At 39.7% G+C, this 26,228-nt stretch overlaps 2 protein-coding genes across 2 annotated transcripts; one reads left to right on the top strand and one right to left on the bottom strand.

The window, feature by feature from the left end:
- Positions 1-1,395: 1,395 nt before the first annotated feature.
- On the bottom strand, positions 1,396-9,656 carry taf7l (TATA-box binding protein associated factor 7 like). Its single transcript, XM_022760225.1, has 12 exons — positions 9,284-9,656; positions 8,527-8,603; positions 8,358-8,436; positions 7,749-7,882; positions 7,267-7,387; positions 7,071-7,129; positions 6,372-6,444; positions 5,494-5,607; positions 4,360-4,554; positions 2,678-2,790; positions 2,069-2,128; positions 1,396-1,691 (listed from the first exon to the last, which is right to left on the bottom strand). The coding sequence occupies exons 1-12, from the start codon at positions 9,477-9,479 to the stop codon at positions 1,647-1,649; spliced, it is 1,266 nt and encodes a 421-aa protein (XP_022615946.1). The 5' UTR covers positions 9,480-9,656; the 3' UTR covers positions 1,396-1,646.
- A 590-nt stretch (positions 9,657-10,246) lies between these two features.
- Positions 10,247-24,671, top strand: LOC111232630 (sodium/hydrogen exchanger 6-like). Its single transcript, XM_022760233.1, has 16 exons — positions 10,247-10,649; positions 12,603-12,802; positions 13,774-13,851; positions 14,100-14,176; positions 14,378-14,490; positions 15,019-15,124; positions 16,996-17,137; positions 17,589-17,694; positions 17,948-18,036; positions 18,680-18,793; positions 19,055-19,166; positions 19,391-19,544; positions 19,930-19,960; positions 20,058-20,143; positions 20,938-21,043; positions 21,258-24,671. The coding sequence occupies exons 1-16, from the start codon at positions 10,355-10,357 to the stop codon at positions 21,525-21,527; spliced, it is 2,079 nt and encodes a 692-aa protein (XP_022615954.1). The 5' UTR covers positions 10,247-10,354; the 3' UTR covers positions 21,528-24,671.
- The last annotated feature ends 1,557 nt before the right edge of the window (positions 24,672-26,228 follow it).

Below are 26,228 nucleotides of genomic sequence, written 5' to 3'. Positions count from 1 at the left end.
AAGAGCCAGATACAGAATAAATTTTCTCACTTCATGAATAATTCAACAGAATCTAATTGAAGTGGGCAATGCAACACACAGCTAAAAGTAGACATTTTGCTGTGGAACATTAATTACATCCCAATAGTTAATTATGCAAGGAATCATCCTCTCCATTCTCTTCAACAAAATGGATTTGAATCTAGTATTATTTAGGTCATCAGGTTTACTATGACTTTGACTACCTTTGTCCCAGGTGGAAAGTGCGGCAGTGGTCCTGTGCCCCCAGCCAGAATCTTCTTCCTCACCCCTGGATGGTTGAGTAGGTACGTCTCCTCCATTGTCACTCTGCCTTGACCAGTACTATACAGAAAAGTGTGTGTGTGTTGGAGATTTCTTTTTTTCCCTTTCTAAGTCTGTGTTCTTCTGGCTTTCTAATTAGCCTGTGGTGAGTGTCTTGGCTGGTTAGCTGCTCTCTGACAGATGGCAGGATTAGGCAGGGTTTGGAGATGGCCACTTTAATCTGAGGAGCTAATCCCTTGCCTACCCCTGCGATTGGTGAGGCAATCCCTGCAGGAAGGATGACCACCAGAATCATGTGGCCGAGAAAGGCCCAGATCTCTCTCGAACAAGTAAAGATCATTCTGGAGGATTCTGAAGGGAGAGTAATCTAAAGACATAATGATGGTTTAATAATGCAGCTGTCTGTGGTGAGAGGCCTGTGACAACAGAGTGGACAGGAAGTAGTCTTTACATCTCGAGTCACAGTAAGTACTTACAGAGTAACTTATGACCAGGCTGTGCTTTGATAGCTTTCTCGGTTGAAGGTTTCAAGCTTGTGCTTCATTTCATCTGTGACCACACCCAACAGTGATGTCACAAGGTACCATAGTACCCTGTCGTGGTATAGAGCCTGGCAGCAAGATGAGAAATTAAACCACAAGAGGTCAGCAAATATTTGCACAGGTTATTTGAAGTGGTACTAGAGCTGCATCTAATGATTAATTTCATTATTGATTGATCTACCCAATAGTTGAAGTCATTTGATGCTTGACAAATGACAAACAATTATTTGAAGATCAAAACAATTGCCAGTCAATGTACAAGTACTTCCTGTACAAGTATAATGTTTCCCATGTTAACCTATTCTTTTTGCCTGAATATGTTAATGCTATTAAAGTTGGGAAACTGGAAAAATTGTAGTGATTTAGTGAAGGTTCATCCACCTACAGAAAATAGATTTTTAAGACCAGCATCAAACTGCCCACATGTAAATCTTGTGTATCACTGAAATTTATTTTTCATACAAGAAACAAAATACAAATATGTTTAGTTGAAGTGAGTCAGTTAGCTTCAAGATGGAAAGCAAAACAGACATGACCCCCCCCCCCCCCCCTCGTATGCCGCTATCCTTACAGCTTGTCACATACTTTTTGAAATATTGTAAGGAACAGCAAATTCTGTCAACCTAATAAAACCTATGAACTTTTAATACAACAAAAATCAGTATGCAGTTTGTGTAATGTATGAAAATGACAAACTGAAAGGAATGACACAGCAAGTTTGCTAATAAAGACTCCCTCCTCCCCGGATGAAGACTCTTCTCCTCCTCTTCATGGTGTGTGTATGTGTGTGGCTGAAGATGACATGAGGCTGCCCCCTGGTGGTCACTTCTCTATCAGTGAGTCCAGCTGCTCCTGCAGGGAGGCCAGCTGTTGGAGCAGAAAGAAGAAGGCGTGATTGATGCCCGACAGCCCCGGGGTGTAATTGGAAGGTAAGTGGATGATGATTAACATGTCTTTTCACATTATTTTGCTGCCTTCATTTGTCAATACAAACAACGACCCAAGGTGGTGGGTGGCCACTATGTCACAGCTCTAAAAAGGATGCCACTGGTGGGTGCTGACAAAGTACATTTCCCGTGATTGAATTTGAATTTTGCTATTAAGCAAGAACAGTGTTGGGTTTAAAAAGGACATCTGCTAATATGATATTTGACACTCACACGAGATAAATTCATGCAAAGGGTTAAAGCTGAGGGAAGCTCACAGCAAGCGCTGATCCTCGGCTTTTACGGAAAGGTTCTTACCTGCTCCATCTCCCGCTCCTCCTGCTGAATAATCTCATCCAACAAGGCCTGGAAACGGTTCTGTGAGAGGAGAGAGACAAACAAGATTTGTTCGAGTCGACATGCTGAGCCTCATTAAATTGTGATGGCTTTAAATATGTGTCTGCCTGGGCTGCTCATGTCACTCTCCTCTCTCGACAGAAAGGCCACTTGGAATGCCAGTCAGAGACAGCTGACCTTTTCCCTGCGACTGTGATAATAACCACTGGAGATAGGGCTTTGACGGTCCCAAAACATCGGGCAATGAGAGCTCTAAATGGCAACGCAAAAAGGGCCATGTCTGCTCATGTTTCACTCTTTTAAAAGCCTCCACTAAAAAGTGCTTGGCAGAACAATGAATTTTCATGGTATTTCAATGCTTTAAGATGACAAAAAAACGAAATAATGGCCTCTAACACTGTGTATAATCAGCTGTTTTTTTTATGTATTCACATCACTGTTGAGAGAACTTATGCTGCATGATGACTTCTGCCTCCGAGCTCATCTGCATGTTCTTGTTAATGTTTCTGTACATGCAGACCTAGTTTCTGAATGAGTGAAAAAAACTGTGTGTTTGTGTTCACAGCTTACTTTGAGGGCCTGGTTTTCCACTTTCATGATGAGCTCCTCCTGCTGTTTTTTGCGGGCGCGGGTATCCTGAAGCTTGGCCTTGATGCTGTTGATCTGCACCTGATACTCCATAACTGCAGGGAACAGCAGGAGGTTCACATGTTAAGACAGTCATGAATAAAAAAAATAAAATAAAAAAAAATAAGCCATTTATGCTTCTGTAATTTTGTGCAGTGAAGACTAAAAGACAGAAAAAGCTAGAGAGAGAACATGTGACATAATTTGAGAGTGACACTACATTCATAAAGCCAGGAGGACAAGATATGCACCTTAGCTTTCTGAGCCACAAGGATGCCACCATTTCAGTTTGACAAACTGCGGTTAATGGGAACAACAAATCCATTTAAAAGGACGTGAGCCAGCAGGCCAGAGCACTAAAAGACACAACTAAATCAGTCTGCTCTGGGCTTCACAGAGGGTTCTCATTACATTCAGCCAAAGTAATAGTGTCTCACAACAACCTGTGGCTCCATCACCATCTTCCATACTAATTGTATCCATCCGCTGCTTCCCCCCAACTGGCTCTCAATCCTGTGATACAGCCCATCTAATATGCAAAATCATCCCTGCAGACCCATTTATTACAACTTTGCACCGTTGCCAGACACATGCACAGCCAGACGCCGACACACCAGAAAACGCTCTGCTGCACTGGTACAGTGGAGCTGACCAATAATGTTGCTGACTGACAGCTCCATGTATGTAGATAAGGAGGCATTGAGCTGTCAAACTGGACAGCTGTCTGAGCCGCATGCTGAGCCACAACACCTGTCAGACTGGCTAGCTGAGAAGGAGAGCTGAGGGCTGTCAGTGAGTGCATCTCTGTGGGCAGGGGCGCAGCATGTGTATTTAAGTGAAAGTAGGGATACTCATTTGAGTGTGTGTGATGTCTGACCTAGAAAACTCATCTCTGATTAGACATCCAGACACCTGGCTAAGGTTATTTTTGACTTCTGCTTTGACAAGTGTGAGCGGGATTTGATGTCAGTCTGAAATCAGAAAGCCAGGTTCTTGGCGATGACCACTAAATTAAAGACTGTTGGTATGCTGAATAAGTCATCTGGAAGAATCGGCGTTCACTCTGAGGTGTTAAAGCAAGTTGCAAGCACAGCATGAATGATTGCATAATTCTGATGCTGCATTTACTTCATCCATGTACACACAGACACACACACACCCCAGCATAGCTTAAATAAGTGCACATGCTCACATGCTTTTAGAACAGATACATGAACATGCACCTCCCACCATATGGAAATACTTCAAAAAGTCATTACATCATAGAGTTTCTAATTGTATTTCATTGGCAAAATTCACAATCTATGTAAACTGACTAAACAACCGATGTAAACTTCAACAAATACTACAGTAGGGCTGCAACTAACAAATATATTAATTAACAATTAATCTGTCAATATTTGTTTTTATTATTTGATAAATTGTTTTTAAAAAAGCAATAGTGAAAAGGACTGATGGCATGTTCCCACAGCTCAAGGTGCCACTGTGAAATTGCTTGTTTTGTCAAACCAACAGTCCCAAATACACAAAGAGATTCAATTTAAAATGATATACAAGACAGTATATATCTTTTTCTTTTTTTTTTTTTTTTTTACATCTGTATAGAAGCCCTGATATCCTCTCACCTATCTGGTTGTTTCTGTCACTTTCATTCTGCGCAGAATCAGACTCGTTGAGTTTGTCTTGGAGCTGTCGGACCAGATCGTCCTCTGTGTCCATAATATTCAGGTCCTCGTCCTCGTGTCGGTCCCCTTCGTCCTCTTCATCCTCACTGGAGCTGCTGATGTCGTTGAAGATCTCCCTCAGTTCATCACGCTGGGCTGGCAGTGTGATATTGTTTTTAACATGGACATAGAGACGCAAACACCGAAAATTTAGAGACAGAGACATGCATGATATAAACCAGATATTATTACAGTATTATTACTGTACATTAATACAGTGCTTATGGTTCTGTGAACAGCCTCAATTACATGGAAAAGAAAAACTGTGCTAAGTTCCTCTGGGGAATCTAGAGGCTAAAATACTCTTGAAGGCCAAAGAGAATCTTATGCTTGGGTGTCCTCCATTTCTGTTTCATACCACTGGGGCAAAGGCAATTAAGAGTGACATGGGTGGTGTGCAAGTTCATTATGAAGAATGACACCTTTGTTAGTGAGGAGAAGAATATCACCAAAAGTATTGAATGGTATCACAAGAAATCATAAGAGCTTTTGGTGCTTCAAAGTAGCTGCACATTTTCAACAAAAACAGCCCTTTTGAAATAACTATATACAGCTACACCAAAACTGACCTTGCTTTGTACATATTGACCTATAACTCAGCTAATATTAGCTTATTGCAGATATATCAGTATTAATAAATACGTTGGCCAATAAGTAACAATAAATTGCAGAAATACCAAAGATTACAGTGTCTGTCCAGCACAGAGCACTTACAAGTTTATTTTCTAAGGTAAAATGTCCCACTTAGTCCATATCTTGGTCATATTCCTGACAGATTTAAGATATCCTTATAAAAAATGTTTTGTGTTACATGATTATATACCAAAATGGAGCCAATTTTTTCAATATTGGCATCAGCCTCAAAAATACAATTTCTATCTTGTTTTATTGGCCTTGTGTTTCTATAGGCCATGTGGTCAAGGTAATAATACACAAACCTTTTCTTGTTTCAACTAAATGGAGGGACCAACATGCTAATGAAGCTCACTGCATTTTATTCACCACGATTCACTAATAAAAATATGTTCCACTTACCAGAGGACCCGTGACCTATCTTGTGTCCAGAGGTGCCAGGAGAGGAGTCCAGGTTGGCCAGAGAGCCATGCTGGTCTGCTTCCTTGGACTCATCTTCTGCTATTATTTCCCACCCTGAGCATCATGGGTTAAGGTCAACACACAATCTGTGGATTCCTCTCAGCCTTCAGATTCCTACAGTAAAAGACTCATGGTCTTTCCAAACTCACTTTTCACAAACTCTTCTTTGAAGGGTAAAGCCCAGATGATACTCCACAGGAACTGCCCTAACTTTAACATTCATTAGTGTGTCATGTGTATGTCTACTGCTGCATGCAAACTCTAAAACTATAATTAGAATCTAGCTTCACTGTGACCAACTAAGCAATGATAATGAACAGTCCATCTCAATTAACACACAGCAAGCAGCCACTCAAAGCCGCCCTGCTGTGCTCTTATTCTGTCAGGCAAGTTTAGAGTTTCATTAGAGCACTAATTGCCTCCTTGCAAAGTGCATCTCTCTCACAAAAGCATTAGACAGAGTCAAGTCAGGGGAGCGAGGCAGGAGTTAGGGCCTTGGTGCTTGGCCCTTATATCAACCTAGTTTGGACGATAGATAGGAAAAGGGTTATGTTTGTCCTAAAAAAAAATGCAAAACAGCGGGAATTATCTGATGCTTCTTAAAAGTTAAAAGTCATGGCTAGGGGTTAGATTCACAAATCACTTCCAGCTGATCCCACACAACGATACACATTACACACTCCTTTTCTGAAGCACTAGTATTCTTCCTTGTGCATAAATTTGCCACCATTGTTTTGCTTGGTTACATATGCTCTTAATGTTTTTTTGGGCTTTGCAAGATAGACATGCAGAATATCTGTAGGTGTCTAAGAGGATACGGACACTGACAGCCTCGGCGTCTGTGCTCAGCAATCTCTTCACCTCCTTTTCCACATCAGGAGACTCAATGTACTGTGGGAGGGAGAGAGACAGAGAGACATAGCGCGAGATAGAGATATTGGGTTACATGTGGTGTTAGTGGCATCTCTGTTGCTCTCTTCCTTCGTCTCTCTCTCTCACACGCACCTTACATGCACGCACGCACGCACGCACGCACGCACGCACGCACGCACGCACGCACGCACTCACGCACGCACGCACGCACGCACGCACGCACACACACACACACACACACACACACACACACACACAAAGGTAGCAGCTGGCTGGATGCCAGGATGCACATTAGTGATTAAAGACAGAAGGGGCCAAATCGATATGGCTCGGCTCTGCACCTTCAGGAAGATTTATTCAAAAGACAAAGTAGAAGTGTAGTGCTCAAGCACACTCGCTTTCACTTTGATCAAAGCAATAGTGAAATTGCTTTTTTTGCATGCCTTTGGGGCAAACTGAGATGGAAAGGCTTTATTTATATGTAAATCTTAGTTTTCACTTTCACCAGTTTCTGTTTAATGAAATGTAAATGTCTTGTTGGAAGAGAACCTTGGAAAGAGATGGATCAACAGACGAGATGCTAAAAAGATGGATGGGAAAGGGGGGGTGGGGGTGGGCTGAAGGGGAAATGGAAATGCCAAAACCTTTTTTTTCGCAGTCTTCCGAAATCTTCTCTTGCGTGTGTTCTTCAGAGGGCAGGTGACTGGAGACCAAAACAACAGGGTTAGTGAAGCTCAATCAGCTGTGGAGGGCAAGCTATACTTCTTGAATTGCTGATGTGCCATGTTTTCAGCACCAACTGCACAAAAAGCTGTTGAGTGTAGATGTTTGTCTACTTACTGCCGTGGTTCCAAATGAATTTCTTGTCCTTGTCTTTGTCCTTCTTCTTGCTCTTAGGGTCGGTGCCAGTTGGCTCCTCTAAAGGAGGGTAAAGGTCTCCATCTAGTGTACACACCAGCATCTAAACCATGCATGCAAAAATGAATGGTAAATCATTTATTGTACTTTGCATTCTGCTGATTAATGTTGATGTACTCCTGTATTATGAATAACAAGAAAAGCAGGTTTTCAATTTTAATGTCAATGTTAAAAAATAAGGAATTTTTTATTTGCAATTGGTATCCTAAACTTAACAAATATGTATCCAATTTTTGTATGAACATCTCATCTTTAACATAATGTCACAGTACTGCTTTAGCTGACAAAAAGCATGTTTTAGTCATAATCATCCTAAACTTGGACACCAATAAATGTATCCAGTAAAGATGACATTCTACATTGGACAGCCTGACATCCAATTTCATGCCACTACAGTGATTTACCTGACAGACATCAGCAGTTTTGTAAAATGTCTTCTTGTCCACAGTTTTCAAAGACTCAATCATACAGGGCAGATCCACCAGTTTGCAGGCCAAAGGGACACGGTCTACTCTCACTATGCCATGACGGCCATCGGCTACAAATAACATGAAAGAAATGATTGATTATAAAGAAATGTTGGGAGTGAGACTGCAATAACCACTGCCTTCAGACACAGCTGTCACTGTTAAGTTGAAAAATAGAGAGTACAAAAGCAGGTGGAAAACATGTTTTTCAGACATGCATTAGGCAAGAACATTATTTGGTAGGAAATAGGACACTTCATGACACTTCAATTTTCTTGTCAAGTTGACAGTTGTACTTGGTAATATATTCCAACCAAACAGAAAATATGAATCACAAAAATACCAATTCCATCCCTGCAAACTGCAAAGACTAAAAATTTCAGACTCACTGTAGAAATATTACATTTTGAATATTTAAATATATATCATTTTTTAATTAGTTTGAGACTTCAAACAAATAACCTGATTATTAAGACAAATTAAACTGATATTTGAACAGTGATGTCACACAGATCCAGTACTATGACTACTTTTAAACCAACTTACGGTGCAACTCAATGGTGAGTCTGTCTTTCATGTTCATACTGCTTGACTGGGCAATCCTTCTTACGGTTGATGCATATTCCTGTTAAAGTAAAAGATTAATTTGCATAATTTTCAGCAAAAGATCACAATTAATTTCATAGTAATCGGTTTCAACATGTACAAGTCTTACCGAAGGCAGCCTCAGGACAAACTGGCTCTCCAGCTCATAAGGAGCATCCTCCTTATTCTTGGAGCCGACCTTCCCAACTAGAATCAAAACACCATGAACAAAGTTACATCTGAAACAACTTCTAATCATCTAAAGGAAAAACACTCAAACCAAAGTGCACTGTGTGCTTGGTGTTCAGAGCTGCAACAAAATTTTGCAACTTTTAATGCTTGTCATATTTCATATATAAGCTTCTTTCACAATTTGATTTGTTTAACATGTTTGCTACCTGTATCCTAATATTTCTATTCTGCATTGTACTGCATACTGATTCTGTTTTTTGTATATTAAGCATACATTACAGCTTCTTGCTATCAAGTCTATAGTATTTTGCCTATATAAGTCATTACTTCTTTATTGAATTTATATAAGCGCAAAAATCATCACCAAATTACTTAGAGAACTTAGGTTATAAGATTATCTATCGCAGTTTGCGTAACCGTAGTATAACGTTAAAGCTAATTTAGCATGGTTATAGCGAACTGTTTGTAGCACTACAAACAGCCCTGAAAAAACGCTACAAACCTTGAATTGTAGACACTGTGGTTCACATCTTGCAGCAACCGAATTATCGTTATTTTGTTGTTATTTTTACCATTATCACTTGATTTCGAAACAGGTGCGTTAGCATTGGCAGCATGTTTACAAACGAGACAGCTAACGAGCTATCGTTAGCTTAGCAGTTAGCTTGAATTAATAGCAACGGATTTTAACGTACCTTTCAGTTTAGATGTCATCTTCGTTTTTGTAATTTGGATCATGCAACTGCATGTGTATGTTTGAATGATCAAATAAAACCAAAGAAAGCAAGGGCGATTATTACGTTTCTGATTTAAAACGTCTTCACTATCCACAAAAAACACAGCCAAGATCGAGACGAAAACACCAATGGACTGTGTTGACTCTTGCAACATTCAGGTCCTCCTCGGAAAACTTAGTTCAAAGACTTTACCGCACTCCAAGCAAACAGTCTGTATGTCTTAAATAAGTATGTCTTATAATAACAAAATTTATAATATATAGATACAGTCGTTTTCGCACGCTGGCTTCACTGATTAAGGACTAACATTACTTGATATGAAATTTACCCCGTACAAAAAAATAATTTCCGATGTATTGGAACGTTACATTAATTCCCGTCTTTTATTTTTCATCGCGAGATTTGTCACAACGAGATTTGTAAAAAAAAAAAAAAAAAAGAAAAAAGAAAAAAGTGACACTCAAATGTCACCTATCTGGCAAAATATTCAAATTGTATTTAGTTGTTGCATAGTTGCATTATTGCTATACGATATACAATATTGGAAGGTGAATGGATTTAAACAAAACAAAATGCAATTGTCCACAAAATCAGTTTATTAATCATTAAATTGTAATCTCTAGTTTTTACTTCTCACTTCCTCTTCAGGATGTTGAAAGTCGGAGATTTCACAATAAGAGTCATGTGTTAGAACTAGTATCATCAGCAGTGGAAATACTCCGCGAAAAACGACTAAATATATGTCTCTGTTCATTCACAGTGTGTATCAATTACACACTACACGTTTAACTACGCTTTATTTGTTAGAATTGATTTAAACTAACAACATCCTGCCATAGTGCTTTTACAACGAAATAAACACTGCATACTTTCTGGAAAATATAGTTTTCACTTCCGGGCCGGAATCGATATCTCTGTTGCTGTCGTCTTTCTCCTGTCCACTACCCCTGCCAGTACGTGAATAATATTTGCACAAAGTTTGCTTTCATCCGCGACGACATTACAGCATTTGACCACCGACCAGCCGAAATGATGTTTAAAGTGACTGTCAACGGTGCCTGGAGGGCGACGAGGACGCTGTGGCTGCTCGTGTTAGTGAGCCTGTCTGTGTGCATCTGTGTGTGCCGAGCATCCTCGTCTCGGGAGGAGGACAGTGCCATGGAGAACATCGTTACAGAGAAAAAGGCTGAGGAGAGCCACAGGCAGGACAGCGCAGACCTACTCATCTTCATCCTGCTCCTCACCCTCACTATTCTGACCATCTGGTTGTTCAAACACCGGCGGTTCAGGTTTCTGCATGAAACTGGGCTGGCGATGATTTATGGTGAGAGAGAGAGGGAGACGTCACCAGTGTATTTACTCTCATTTTGTATTGATGATTAGATTTGAAATGACTGCTTTACTAAGCTGGAACGCATTTGAGTGTATTTACACACTAGGCTGTGCCAGGGAGATGCTGCAAGGTAACAAGCTTAGTTACGGCAACATCAACACCTCCTCTGCACCCTGCTTGGTCTCGAAAATGACATCTAAGCAGCTAAGTATTCTGGGCCCCCGGAGAGAACAGCTGTAGCATGAAAAAGCCAATACAAAATTTCACTTCTCTTTGCTCTGGGATGGTATAAACATAACTTCGAGCAGGTTCCTCCTTCACTCAGACACAATCACATCTAAACACCTTGCATGACAAACTCCACTCACCAGTCGTGGAAAGTAACCAAGTACATTTACTCAAATAGTCTTCTTTAGTATATCATTGAGGTATTTATACTTTACTTGAGTATTTCCATTTTTTGCTACTTTTTACTTGTACTACAATACATTTCGGGGGGAATTCGTACATTGTTTACTCCTCTACTTTTATTTGATAACTTTTGTTGCACATTTAGATTAATAATCCAAAATATAATTAAAAAATACATTATGATGTATTATCATTGGTAAAGAGGGAGGGAAATTAACAAGCTACACAACAGTATATAAAGTAATTCTAATTTACCACCTGCTACACTGAAGTGATGTACACATGAATGCATCACTAATTATAATCCAATAATATGATATACATTATTCTAAAATGGGCCATTCTGCATAATAGTACTCTTTTCACTTTTGCTTTAAAATTTGAATGCAGGACTTTTACTTGTAACTGAGTCTTTTTACTAGGTGATATTTCAACATTTACTTAAGTAAAGGGCCTCAGCACTTCTTCCACCACTGCCGCTCACTGAGCTTTCATTGCTCTTTGCTTCCAATTTTTAACTGGGTGGTTTGGAGATTTGCCAATATCCTCCTCAGCAATCCTCTAAAATAATTCTCTGAATGGATGAAAAGCAGGTCATGCTGTATTACAATCATGTTATATTTTGTTCCAACAATGACTAGTTTCAATAATTGCTTAAACCTCAGCACACCTCACCCACACCCAAAGGTAGTTTCACTTCTGTAGCCTGAGGGACTTTTTCACAGCAGACATTTAGGTGTGTCATAGCAGGAGAAGCACAGCTGTAGTTAATAATAGCGACTGCATTCAGTGTGGATGAGTTAGTTCCCGTGTTCATGTATTCTGCATGCTCACTCACCGATTTGTGTTACTAAAATACTTAAATGGAACAAAGCCGCCAGTAGCAGTATTGACTTTTTGCGCTTGATAAATCAAAATTCCTGAAATGAATAATACAGAGCTCTTCTCAGAAAGAGTGGACATGTACAGACTGTGTGTGACTGACATCTCTCTCACTGGTTAGTTATGTTAGACCTGTCAGGATGTCAGTTTTGATGTTATTACTTCAATAAGCATGTCGTGTTTGGTGACATCACGTAATCCCAGAGCATTGCTCCACTCAGCTTTCTCCTGTCTACAAGTCTAAACAGCCAGGGTAATTGGAAACACCTGTGTGGAGTTTTTGAGAATCACCATCTAAACACATGGTATTCCTAATTTTTCTGGTACATACCTGACAGTGCAATTCATTCTCAGAGATGTTTTCCAGGCATTAATCTGTTCGCAAAAGCTGAGAATATGACATTTAGTTTGGCTATGTGAGAATAAGAATTAAATATTTTCACCATATCTTGTCCAGAAAATAGCCGTCGTGAAACATTTGATAACCCTCTGCAAATTTAGGCACCCGCAGAATCATGACCACCTTTACTCCTCTTGTGACGTCTCGTTTTAGATCTTGGTCTTTGCGTTGGAATCATAAACAACTGACATTAACTGACTCTGCCCTCTGTGTTCTCTTTGTTTTGCCTCTTTTCTTTTCACTTTTCCCAGGCTTACTTGTTGGTGTGGTCTTACGCTATGGCATCCATGTTCCTCGGGACATTAGCAATGTCACGCTTAGCTGCCACGTTAACGCCAGCCCCGCCACTCTGCTGGTCAATGTCAGTGGCAAATTCTACGAGTACACTCTGAAAGGAGAGATTAGTGCCAACGAGGTGAACGACGTGCAAGATAATGAGATGCTGCGAAAGGTACAGTATGTCATGTCATTGTCAGGCAGAAGTTTAGAATCTGATCAAAAGAAGCTGTATTGATTGAATCTTATGAAATATTGGGAAGTTCTGGAAGTTCTTGTATATCTTTCTGTGGATTTCATGTCTGTTCTTGTTGCAGCTTTAAAATATCGAGCTGAAATAATCAACGTAAAATTTAACAGCAATTAGTTTGAGAATCAGTTCGGCATTTCAGTTCTTTTTAAGCATGTGATATGTAATTGAACAATTTCAATCTTTATACAGCTGATTGGACAAATCAAGCAATTTGAAGACATCACCTTCAGCTGTAGGAAATTATAAGCTACATTTTTCACTTCTGGCATTTTACAGACAACATAATTAAACATTTAATCAAGAAAAATCATTATCAGATTAATTGATAATGAAAATAATTGTTAGTTGTGGTCTTATCGAAATATATTATTTGGTTTTGAGTCTTGAATTGCTCCATGAATTCTCCACATTAACAAACTTATCTATTTATACTCTTAACAAACAAGATATGCAATCCAAAGCTTGATTCAAAAGAGTGCATAATCCTGCTAGCATAAGCAGCAGCACTTTTCAAGTCATAGCATGGTTGGTACAGACACATTTTAATACAGCACTGTTCTAGATTCACATCTAAAAATGGTTTTAACCATAATGTTTTTGACTGTGTATAGAAGCTGTCCCCTTTTAGCATCTGTCATTTTACTATTATAACAACTTTTTGTTGATTGTCCTGGAAGCTACTTCATGCTGTCCCAGATGTGTCACTTAGGATTAATTAATTAATTAATTAATTAAAGTTATACAATAATGCAGCAGCCTAGAAGTGTCCATTCAATATGCTTTGTCTTGAAAGTATTTTTAATTCATTCCTTATCCTAGTGATTCAGAACTGTGATATGATGTTATTACATAATAACAGGATATGATGTTTTTTTTGTGTATGTGTGACTCAGGTAACCTTTGACCCCGAAGTGTTCTTCAATATTCTTCTACCACCTATCATCTTCCATGCTGGCTACAGCTTGAAAAGGGTACAGTCATACTTTAGTGTTTGAGCCACGCATTCTACTGCCTCAAAGAAAATTACCCATTGATTACAAAGTGAATACTTTTAACACTAGCTGATGAGACAGTGTCCTCTGCTAAAATGAAATGCACAAATCCACTTATTCCTTCTCACCTTTACAGACCTAAAGAGTTGATGCAGTGAAGATGGATGACTTAGAATTGAGTCAGTATGTAGATGATTGTTGATGTGTTAAATTGTTTTGTCTTTCAGAGACACTTTTTCCGTAACATGGGATCCATCCTGGCTTATGCCTTTCTGGGGACAGTTATTTCCTGTTTCATTATCGGGTAGGAATATTAATTAACCAAAAAGAAAACACTAAGACAGACATTCTTCTGATTTCTCATTTGCATCTCTATTTATAAGACTTTTTATGGCAGAGCAGAATTTATAAATGTCAATTCCTGTGGTGTTAAAGTTTCCATGATGCCATTAAAGTCAATGTTGTTTATGACGATGTGCAAAACCACCTGCTGTTCCTCCGTCAGGTTGCTGATGTACGGCTGTGTGATGCTAATGGAGCAGGTGGGACAGCTGGATGGAGACTTCTTCTTCACTGACTGTCTGTTCTTTGGAGCCATTGTCTCTGCCACAGACCCTGGTAAGTATGCTGGTCCTCAGTTTTCAAAAGTCTTTTCTGCTTACATGTTGATTATAACCATGATCCACTTTAGCTCAAAGCCACATTCTCACAAACAGAACACAGACAGAAACAAATCATCATAAAACTAAAGATTTGTCAATGTTTCATATAATTTATTAAGTCAAACTGTCCACAGCTGATACTGTGGAAACAAAACTGTGGTGCATTGTACTAACCCAGTAAAGTATGTTCATTTCTTGTATACTAATTTCCAAAAAAGTACACTTTTATCATTAATATGCTCTTTGTGCTCTTTATTTGATATAATAATAAACGTTATTGCTATAGCACCTTTCATACGTGAAACAGAGCTGAAAGTGTTGTAAAATTTAAAAAAGAAATAAAACAGAAACAGACATTTTAAAAAAAGAGTATAGATTTGAAACACAGCTCTTGAGGCTCTTGACACCCATGGCCGTCTCGCTCGGTGATTTGTGTCGGTTCTAATATGGAGAATAATTTAGTGTGTTTCTCTTTGTTTCACAGTCACAGTCCTGGCTATCTTCAACGAGCTGCAGGTCGACGTGGATCTGTACGCTCTGCTGTTTGGGGAGAGTGTGCTCAACGATGCCGTGGCCGTGGTTCTGTCCTCGTAAGTCGTCTGTCTTTTTGACACCACACACAAAGTCTGCACTTTCCACTAACTGTCTAACTGTCTTGAATGTGCACAGGGATGCTAAGCCACTGGTTTTCTGAGAGAAATGGTGGAAGTACGAGTCATGCATGTTTTTTTTTGATCGATTGACCAGTGACCTTTTAACTAACCTGATATCAGTTTCTCATTACTGTCATGCTAAACACAAGGCGGTCCCTAAGCTAACCCTTAGTTTCTCTCCTGCTCTACATGGAACTTTTATTATTTCCACAGAATTGTAAATTATAATAGCAGGCACGGTGGAGGGGCCGATCCCCACGGAGAGACTCTGACCAGCCCATTGAACGGGTGCATTAAGTAGAGCATGACATTGTGTGCCTTTGCGGTGCCTTGGGACCATCATGACAAATCACTGGCCATTTGTTTTTACACTCTGGCTTATCCGACCCGAGATGCAGAACATTTCATGGTTTATTCATGAATTTTTGCTTTTTTTGGTTAACCGTTTTTGATGTTGTGAGTCAGCTAAGAGCACATTCCTATTATATTTGGAGATACTGTATATACAGAAGTCAAGGAGAGGGCACGAAGCCAGGAATCCTTATAGAAGAAATGCCTGGTGATTTGTTTTGTGAGTGTGGGGGCTGACAGTGGAGAGGGTGAATAAATCTGCTTTCAAACTTGGTTCAAGTAGTATTTGAAAGTATTATTTGGAAATAAGGTTTGCCACATTAATTACATTTTATCACCGAACTGCCTTAATAAAATATTAAATTTTTTTATAATTGCTTTCTCATGCTGACAACTACCCTGCTGTGATAACTTCCCTTTCATCCCAGGCTCCAGTTTAAAACCAAGAAACTAAAATATTTTCTAAAGCTATTTGACCCAAGTTTGATGAGAAGCATGTGTCCTTTTCCTGTGAGTATGACTTTACTGGGATAGCTCAGTGTTGATACATAACCACCAGGTGACACAAAGCTGATGTATAAAGTGACGATTCCCACCTTCTTTCATGAAAAAACACTGTCCTGTGCCTGGTTGCTGTGACACAGATACTGTGTCAATGAGTTTGTTGTTTTACTGGTTACTGGAATTTTTCAGTCCACATGATTTTCAAAGCAGATTCTTTATTTGGACTAAATTCTCTTAGAGGAAGGAAAAAGCTGTGTAGTCTCTTTTTTCTTCCCGTACTGGCAGAACATGGTTTTTGCCGCCTTCTACCATGAAAAATGTGTATTTAACAGCATATAATGCTGTCCACTGTTTGCTGAAAACAAGGTGCTTTTCATTATGAAAGCAGCAGTAAAGTAAACCAAAACTACACCATAACATTTAGTAGTTTTTAATTATCTACTGTTCCACCCCTGCTCAGGTTTTATTGGAACACGTGTCAATGTGAAACTGAACTGCGTATATAGAGTATAAAGCACACATTGCATATCTGTACTTTCACACAGCAATATCACTTCAGCAGACTTTTAGGCAAGCCACTTTGTTATAACACTGAACTATCCAAATACAGTCTGACACTCTTTTGTTCCAACCCTCTGACCTCTACATTACTCTACTGCTCTCTTTATCTTAAATCTCCCAGTTTACGTGAGTGAGAGTTTTCTTCTGTGAAAGCCATTTTATCAACACAGGAGCACCTGAAATGTTTTCAGAAATATGTCGTATACAAAGAGAGATAGTGTAGTGATAGACTATAGAATATATACTACTACGTTTTCTGTGCAGGCTTCAACTTCAGCTGAATAAGCTGTAAAACAAGTTCATTCATTAGTCTTAATGTATGACACGATTTACACTCTGTGCACTTTGTATAAATACTTTCCAATAAATGGTTGTACTTTGTCTCATGTCAGGTCTATAGTAGCATACCAGCCAGAAGGAGACAACACTCACACCTTTGAGGTCATGGCGATGCTGAAATCTTTTGGGATTTTTCTCGGAGTCTTCAGTGGCTCTTTTGCTCTGGGAGTGGCCACCGGAGTCGTCACTGCTCTCATATCTTTTCTGTTGTTTTATTATTTGTTTACGTAACAAAAAAACAAATTCTAAAGGGTGTATTAATAAGATCTGTCCATCCACTGCAGCATGTAGCAGTTTAAAAAGCAAGGTCGCCGTTGAGTTGATCACAAAAAGTATTTTCATGAATTAAATTCATGCCGAGGGGTGTGATCTTGTTGTTTGTACAACAAAAAATGAAAAAATGAAAAAAAGAAATTAGTAGATAGAAAGTAGTAGAATATATTTTTAGAATCAGCTTGAAACATGTGACAGCATGCTCCAGAAGCCGTCACTTGTGAAATGAAACAAATGAAATTATCTAATTAAAAAAAAAAATTATCCTATTTTAAGAAAATATGTTTTCTAAGTTGTTATGACTGAATGTGTACACACGTGTTAAGTTTAAAAAGTGTGTGAGTATCTTGTTAAGCTCCTTGACTGTCTGTACGTGACTAAGTTCACCAAGCTGAGGGATTTCCAGCTGTTGGAGACTGCTCTGTTCTTCCTCATGTCATGGAGCACGTTCCTGTTGGCTGAGGCCTGTGGCTTCACTGGTAACATGCACACACACACACACACACACTGAAACTGCCATGATAATGATGATGATATGCTGTAATTTAAGTTGTTGTTGTCCTATTTTGATTGTAATTTGGATATAGTGACTGCGTTTAAACTGGGAGACATGTGGTCCCTCCTGCATGTCAACAAGCAATATTGTTAATGCATCATGTTGTTAGTAATCAGTGTTTACTGATCCTCTAACTTTCCTCTTTCTGGATTCCTGTCCTTCCTGATGTGTTGCAGGCGTGGTCGCAGTGCTGTTCTGTGGGATCACTCAGGCCCACTACACCTTCAACAACCTGTCCCCTGAGTCCCAGGACAGGACCAAACAGGTCAGACCTGGACTAAAGCAAACGGCTGATTATGTTCTTTGTCACTGTGCTTAAAGTATTGAGTTGTCTTTCTGCCTTTTATATTGAAAGTAGTAAAAAGTTTTGAAAATGGCAGTTAAAGCACAATGGAAATGTCACATAACTAATAAAGCTGTGTTTCAGTTTACAAGCTATAATATTGTATAATAGTAATTGGTTTGTTGGCAAAGCAGAGTATATCAGTGGTTGTTGTTCCTGTCATCCACCTTCACTGTTGGAACGATAGATAAATGCTCACTGCACCCCTATCTTCATCAGTGCACACACAGAGAAACAGGACCAAATAAACTTGAATGATGGTGGAAAACCAGGTTTGATTAATGAAAAAAATGTTTGAGAGAAAGAGAAAAGAGAATCCAAAAATAAAAATATGATTTTTCTTTTCAAATATATTGAATAAAATAACTTGCATTAAAGGTATAGTTGATTTTTAACGATTGTAGTCAAAGCCATGCAAGCCAAGTGTATTTAGCTGTTGCATTTGTTAAACTGTGTTCCCTGTTAACTTTTATTTTCTCTTATCCATCTTCTTTTTCTTGTGAAGCAGTACATCCACCGAGGCTGCTATTATCTAAATCAATTGATGTTTTTTCATGTGTTGCAGCTGTTTGAACTGCTGAATTTCCTGGCAGAGAACTTCATTTTCTCCTACATGGGTCTGACCCTGTTCACGTTCCAGAACCACATCTTTAATCCAATGTTCATCGTTGGAGCTTTCGTATCTTTTGCACATGAAACTGTCTTGTGCACACAAAGCCCGATGACCCTCAGCCCGGTCACAGCATTTTAGTATCAGCATAGGAATATGGAGCTACCACCATTTTCAGTCATTTTCAGTTCCCACGGTTACAACTTAACACCAAGATGCAAATGGTAATTGATTTAAAGGGGCAGTAAATAATCTTGGCACAGAGTGAGGAGGGTTGACTAGCTCTCTGTTTTGTTTTGTTGTCCTCTCCTTAACCTCTTTCCCACCAAGCTGGCGGTGTTCCTGGGAAGAGCTGCTAACATCTACCCTCTCTCATTCCTTCTTAATCTGGGACGACGCAACAAGATCAGATCCAACTTTCAGCACATGATGATGTTTGCAGGTTGGTGGTATACAGATTCAAGAAGACGTTTATAATGCAGAGCAGGACACAATGTGCTTTTAAACCTCCGCACCCTGTGGATGCACATTGTTTTCTAGTTTCTTACAACCTACTTTGAGTACATGAAAAGATAGCCAACTTGTACACAGATATCACCTGATTTGTCTCATGCTGAAACTTGCATGCTTGTTTGTTGATAACATTCTTCATGCTGTGCTCCTTAGGACTGCGAGGCGCGATGACCTTCGCCCTGTCCATCAGGGACACGGCCACATACGCCCGTCAGATGATGTTTTCCACCACTCTGCTTGTGGTCTTCTTCACTGTTTGGATTTGTGGAGGTGGCACCACCCAGATGCTGTCCTGCCAGCGCATACGGTACACCTCTCCTCCACCCGCTCACATCCATCCCCGGGTCAAACTGAATCTGCAGTGCTTGGTTTTAACACTGGAGGGTCACATGAGGACAGTTCAGATAAGGGAGGAAAATCAGCTCTTTTTAATGCTTGTCTCTGATTGTTCACACTTCATGGCTCCTGTTTCACTAATCTCCTATCAGGTTAAAACTCCAAGAATTGTTCACTACAACCTTTGGCCCTCCTCTGGTTAATGCTGGAGGCTTTTATATGCAGAACACTCACATTTTCAAGGAACCGTGCTGCTCAGAAACTCGCTAAACAGGGTCATCACTCTTCTCAGCACGACTCTGCTCCGACAGTTGCTGAAACCAATTTACACGTGTTTCGTTTTTTCTTTTTCACAGAGTGGGAGTGGACTCTGATCAAGATAACTCTGTGAGTGTGTCCCTTGTGAAAGACTGATTACTCCACACTGTGACTGAATATGACGACCAAAGATATAGCTAAAAACATGATCTGCCTTTTTTTCTAGATGAGTATCACTGAAGGATCAGAGAGAAGAAGCACTAAACAAGAGAGTGCCTGGCTTTTCAGAATTTGGTACAACTTCGACCACAAGTATCCTTTGGTGACAAATGACTTTGGTTTTTATCAAAGTCATAAAAATCAAGACAAAAACTGCATATTTTCTTTTTTTCTGTCCTCAAAAGGATTTTTAGTAAGTTGTTGTAATTTTCTGCACGTTTATGAGAGCTACACACATTCATAGCCAGCCTCTAAAGAATGCCACACTTCTGAAACTGAATTAAATACACAAGAAAATATAAGTTAAAGAGCAGAAATCATCATTCAGTCACAAAATATTGTCACAAAAAGAAGAATAAAATGCTAAACCTGGGTGAGCATTAAAAACTGTGCATACAGCTCAAAAACTACAAAATATTGTATTAAATCAATATAGAAACAACTAAAAAAAGTCTCACAACCATTAACGCATGATTTCCTGTCAGGACTTTGAGATGACATCTTTACAGGAAGTTGATATAATTGTATTTTTTACAATCGAAGGCTACTAGATGAGCCAGGCCAGAGAATTGGAGAATTCTGTAGTTCACAGTGTCAGACAGCAGAGGGAGTGCCATGTATAGACAAATTATCTCTTGTATTGGCTGTGTAATATTAAGGTCATTATGTTTAGTGTTTTTATGTATTTTTACATAAATGACTCATAAATTGAATTAGTTCATATTTGTCCATTTAGTTTAAAATTGACTTTTTAATCTACTCAGCTGTCATTCGTCACACTACACAGGGGCATAGTGTGTGTGTTTGTTTCTGTTAGATGTGTCTAACCACCTTCTCAGTGCCTGTTTTCTCTGTAAACTGTCCTTGACTCAAGCCCCCCTCTCCAGCTACCTGAAGCCCATCCTGACTCACAGCGGCCCCCCTCTCACTGCCACGCTGCCTCCCTGCTGCGGCCCTCTCGCCCGCTTCCTCACCAGCCCTCAGGCCTATGAGGTCAGACACTGGTTCATATAGGAGCTATTTCAGACCAAACTGTATTGTGAAGTTTTTCTCCTGTATTAACAGATGGAAAAAAAAAAAGTTACTCTGATGAATCACAGAGGTTCAGCTTGAAAGGTTTTGTTTTACAAGGCAGAGGAGGAAAAGATTACAAGCTAGAATTAAAATCTTTTATTGGGGTATCTGACATCTTTCCTCTCCCCACCAGAATGAGTGCCAATTGAAGGATGACGACTCCGACCTCATCCTGACAGACGGCGATATCAACCTGACCTATGGCGACATCACAGTCAGTACAGATGCCTCAGGTGCCCACACCAGCGGCGGTCCGGCTTATGCTGGCGCCACCTCCGATGACTTGGACAGAGAGTTAACGTATGGAGATAATGAGCTGGTGATGAGGGGCACACGCCTGGTGCTGCCCATGGATGACTCAGAGCCACCCTTCACAGACCCCCACCACCGCCTGCGGATGTGAAGATAGTCTTTCGGTGCAGACCCAGACAACCGTCCGACTCACACTGTCCCGAGCCATCGAGCAAAAGACCAGTACCTGTCTCCCCTTCTTTCATCCTTCCACTGAATTCTCTTTTGCTCTCGCACCTTTCCTTGTTCTTCTTGCTTTTTTTCCACACATTTCCTCACAGCTACATTATCCCACTTCCTCTACAGGCAAATCACTGTCTCTACCTCATTCTCATTCTGCTCGTTTCCACACCTTTCTAGCATCTGCCAAAACTGTAATATAGTCTTATTTATTTGCAGGGTTTTTTTTTTAGCATTCATTTGAAAATCAGTTTCTCTTAGTTTGGCTTAAATTTGTGTGCCACCTTACTGTAGCATTGCACAGAGGTCTAGCAGCATGCGTTAGTGTGTAAATGCAAGTACCAGACACTAGCTTACTTGTCGATGTAGAGTATATCACAAGAGTACTATAACTTTGATATGCATGCTGAGGATGCTTATTGTTTTCTTTGTATGGGAGGTTGAGGGCTTTTGTGTTTTGGGTCTGACCTTGAATGTTGCTGCCTTCTCTCTGTGCACCAGAGACATGCTGACCCAGTGGACAACTTTACTGTACATTTGGTTACAATCAAGTGCCTGGGAATTGTAGTTTTAAGCCTGGCGACCCATGCTGAATGAGCTCTGGGAAGCAGAGCTGGTTGAGGATGGGCAGTCATGCAGTTGTAGTTTTCCTTTGTAAAAAAGAAAAAGAAAAAACCCAAAAAACAAAACAGACACCTCTGTCCATAAGGTAGCAATATACTCAGCGGGTGTTTGGGCTGTGAGTTTGTGCTATTCGCCTGTAAATAGTGTGTGACAATGTAATGCCACCAATGCGGTGTAACCTGGCAGTGAAAGTTGTGGATCTCTCCCAATGACCTTTGACTGTGACATAGAGAGGGACTTTACACCTTATTTTAGAAGCTGATGTCGCTCACGGCAGAACGAAGGGCTGTTGTTCTGAAAACGAGATCCAAATGAAGAAAGCTTAGTGCCATTTCTGTCCTGCATTTTGATATTTTGTGAAAACTGAATGCAGATGACCTTAAAGTGTTTTTATATTCTTTTTTGCAACAGAGCTTAAGTACTTTAAGCTGAATCACATTTTTCATACTCATCTAGCTTTGCACACACATTTTCTATTACAATCGTTGCATTGTTGTTGTGGAGACTTTGAATTTTCTCATTAAACGAACCTGAAAAACACAGATAGATACATGAATTTGACCCTAAAGGATCCTCGTACCATGTTATTGGTAAGCACACATGTATTTTTGTGAGTATAAGTTTGGCAAATCGGAGAATTGATTATCTCTGTATCTGAATTGAATAGGGCTGCAACCAGTGATTATTTTCATTATCGATTAATCTGCCAGCTGTTTTTGGATTAACTGATCAATCGTTGGGCCTGTAAATGTCCAACGATAGTGAACAATGCTCATCACAGTTTCCAAAAGCTCAAGCTGACATATTTAAACGTCTTGTTTTTTCTGATCAACAGTTGAACACCTGAAGGTATTCATTTTACAATCACGTAAGACTAAAAAAATAACAAATCTTTACGTTGAAGAAGCTGGGTGCAGTGAATTCTTTATGATATTTATGTTGACACTGTGGCAGTTCATCGTTAGGAGGATTGCCTGAATAGAACAACAATAGTTGTTTAACTGCTGGATGTTTTTCTCTGCTGTTCTTTAGGATTGATGGTTTGATGGTTAAACAGGATTTTCATAAAAGAACATACAATGGAAAGAGTACTGATGGATGGATGTGTTACATTTAACTTAAAGTGTTATTACACCCTGTCGCACACTGTGTATGTAGGCTGTTTCGGTGGGAAAAAGAATGGAAGGTTTTGTGATCTCCCTCTGGTGCGGAGTTTAGCAGCTGTTAATGGGGGTTTAACAGGAAGCGTTGATAGGACGTCACCCTGGCAACGCTGTGTTGATGTGGACAGAATCCAGGAAACACTCGGTGACGTACACAACAGTTTTGTGGTTTACCCTCCTGGTAAGCCGATGGAAAAAAAAAAACGGTGTTTGCAAACTGGATGTAAGAGGATGTTAAAGAAAAGAGTGAGAGAAAAGGATGATGAAAGGAAGAGAAATGGATGAGGATGGATAGTTAGGCCTATGTTTGTGTGTGTGTTCGTACGTTGGGGATGATACAGAGGTGGAAGGAAGAGCAGGCTTTTAGATATCACTTTTCCTTCCACAGTTATCTTCTGCTGTGCAGGAACTTCTTATCGAAAGTGTTGACTTTTTTTTTTAATCAGGCATGCCTCTTGACACCACATTATCCAGGAAATGATTTATTCTTTCCACCATTTTATACTTTTCATTTGTGTTATTATTGAATTTTATTTTGTAGAAGGGAAACAGTGAAGTTAAAAAAAAAAAAAAAAAATACTGAATGATTTGCACTCGTCCTTTGAGAATGTTTTTCTGTTTTATTGCTATGATGTTTGTTTTATCTAACAGCTGCTTTTTTGTTATTTACCTTATGTTTTGGAAGGTTGTGGAAAAATGAGCAATGTCATGTCGATTTAATGAATGGTGAAGTAATATTTAGTAGACATTAAGTTTGTTCATTGATGTTCCTTTGTGAAGAATAATTTCCACATTGCAGTGGCAGACCTTTCATACTGTTGTTCCATCTTAATACTTAACAGGTACTTAGTGTGTATGTTTGCAACACCTTGCTGTTTAAACGCTGTTGCCATGTCTTCTACAGAGCATGAATCATTCATCCTCTACTGATGGTGGACTCTTCAGAATCTAAAAAAAAAAAGAAAAAAGGAAAATATATACAAGCAGAATTGTGTGCCACTGTTCTTCAACCGACACATTAAAAAATGTGAAATCTGCAAAATCCTATAGGTTTTGGTATTTGCCTACTGCTCTGCCAGTATGTTTTTCTCTCTGTTCTCTGAGTGGTGACTCGTGATAGGCTTTGACCATTGGAAATCTTGTCTAAAGTAGCTGACCAAAGAGGCCTGCTGTGCTGTGTTTTCAGACGGTCCACTCTATCTTTATACTGCGAACTCTCTGTGTGTGAATGTATGTGTGTGTTAATGCCTGCAAGTGTATATGGATGTGTACTTGTGTGTGTGTGTGTGTGTGTGTGTGTGTGTGTGTGTGTGTGTGTGCGCAGGAGAAAGAGGGAGACATGATGTTCCCTCCTTCTCTCTGTGTTGCAGGTACTGACTGTTTACATCTGTGTAAATATACTCTCACCTGTTCATGTGCGTGCAACGGTCAATAAATAGAAGCCTGTGCTTTTGATTAAAGCCCTCGCTGTAATGGCGTCCTCATTTACCTTGCTTCCTTTTTTGTTGATGTCAGGGTTGTGAATGAAGAATGCAGCTGTCGAGCTTCAGAGATCATCCACAAGAAATGTGCAACAAGATTAGTGCCAGAAATGATTTTATTTGAGTTACATAAATCTGAGAAGGGATTTTCATATTATGCTAAGCACAGGTTTATAATCTTCATAGCTGTGGAATATGGCAGGTAGCCCAAGTCTACAAGCTATTAAAACTCTTCAAATATTTCAGTGGAATAAACTCAACTTCAAACTAGGGCTGGGTGGCCTTGGTCAACAGCAGGGTTAATCCCAAAAATAAGAAGCATAGTGATTCCTTACCCTGGAATTTTTGTTTTGTTTTGTTTTTTCATGCTTCTAAAAGTTATTCAAAAGAAACGATACGAGAGGAGAAAGTCACTCTTTGGTCCAACTTTGAAGGGTTAGGGCAAAACACACCGTCCCACCTGTGGGACACTTTGGCCTCGGTAGTGTTGCTTTAGGTGTGTTTTGGTCTGAGCTGCACTCAGTCTTCAAACAATCTTGACAAATTATACATTGTTTGAAAGCTCTAAGTCTCCTGATTGTATCTGAGTAAAGCATCTTGGGATCCCCACATCACTGCAGCAGCTGGGTCTCATTTTGTAGCAGGTTAGTCACTCCTTACCTTTTTGCTCATTTGTGAGTGAAGATAACATGTCCAGGTGCTAAAGAGTTCATTTTCCCCTCAGGAACCAAATGAACGAAATGCACCCAAGCTTTAGTCCAATAAATGTGATGTTATGAAGAAACAGTCCAAAAACCTCTGTTAGTGTTGTTTGCTTGATTCCTTATTTGATTGAGGCCAGTGTTATGATTGGAATCAAAGATGTTGAAGAACGGTAAACTTTTTTTTTTTTTTTTTTTTGGTTACATTTATTTTCGGTAACAAATTTCGGGGGCAAGATTGGTGTTAATGTGAAAAGCCACACCCTGCACAGCCAAGACTGGTGGCATTTTTTTCCCGTCTGGCTCGATTTGTGCCAGATATCAGGTAACATGTTCCTAATATGGACACAACTCCCTCAGTCTGCTCAAGAATGTCTGTATAGTGGAGCAACTGTCCAGAGAGGAAATAGTAGTTTTAAAGAGCCACTTAGCTCTGGCTCGAGTAGATCTCCCTCTCTCTTTCTCTCTCTCTCTCTCTCTCTCTTTCTCTCTCCCTCTCTCAAACTGTTTGTCTTTTAACTTGATTCCCACTCATTCCCCACAGTTGGTGATGATGTTGATCATGACAAATTCCTCAGTGATTACTCCACCAAGTGCTGAGATTTTTTGTATGCAAAATTTAAATCATGACGCTATTAAACCAAACAAAAATGGCTCTAACTCC

Source organism: Seriola dumerili, unplaced genomic scaffold, assembly GCF_002260705.1.
Source record: "Seriola dumerili isolate Sdu_G_001 unplaced genomic scaffold, Sdu_1.0 BDQW01000331.1, whole genome shotgun sequence".
NCBI classification, from domain to species: Eukaryota; Metazoa; Chordata; class Actinopteri; order Carangiformes; family Carangidae; genus Seriola; species Seriola dumerili.
Note: the sequence above shows the minus strand (reverse complement) of the source record. Positions and strands in the feature narration are given on the sequence as shown.

Coding starts and splice junctions, on each gene's coding strand:
- taf7l (XM_022760225.1), bottom strand. CDS start 9,479: ATGTTGCAAGAGTCAACACAGTCCATTGGTGTTTTCGTCTCGATCTTG. Junction 7,883..8,357: donor ACTCACCATTGAGTTGCACC/GTAAGTTGGTTT, acceptor TGTTATTTGTAG/CCGATGGCCGTCATGGCATA. Junction 5,608..6,371: donor CGCCGAGGCTGTCAGTGTCC/GTATCCTCTTAG, acceptor CATGATGCTCAG/GGTGGGAAATAATAGCAGAA.
- LOC111232630 (XM_022760233.1), top strand. CDS start 10,355: ATGATGTTTAAAGTGACTGTCAACGGTGCCTGGAGGGCGACGAGGACG. Junction 14,177..14,377: donor ATTTCCTGTTTCATTATCGG/GTAGGAATATTA, acceptor TTCCTCCGTCAG/GTTGCTGATGTACGGCTGTG. Junction 18,037..18,679: donor CCCAGGACAGGACCAAACAG/GTCAGACCTGGA, acceptor CATGTGTTGCAG/CTGTTTGAACTGCTGAATTT.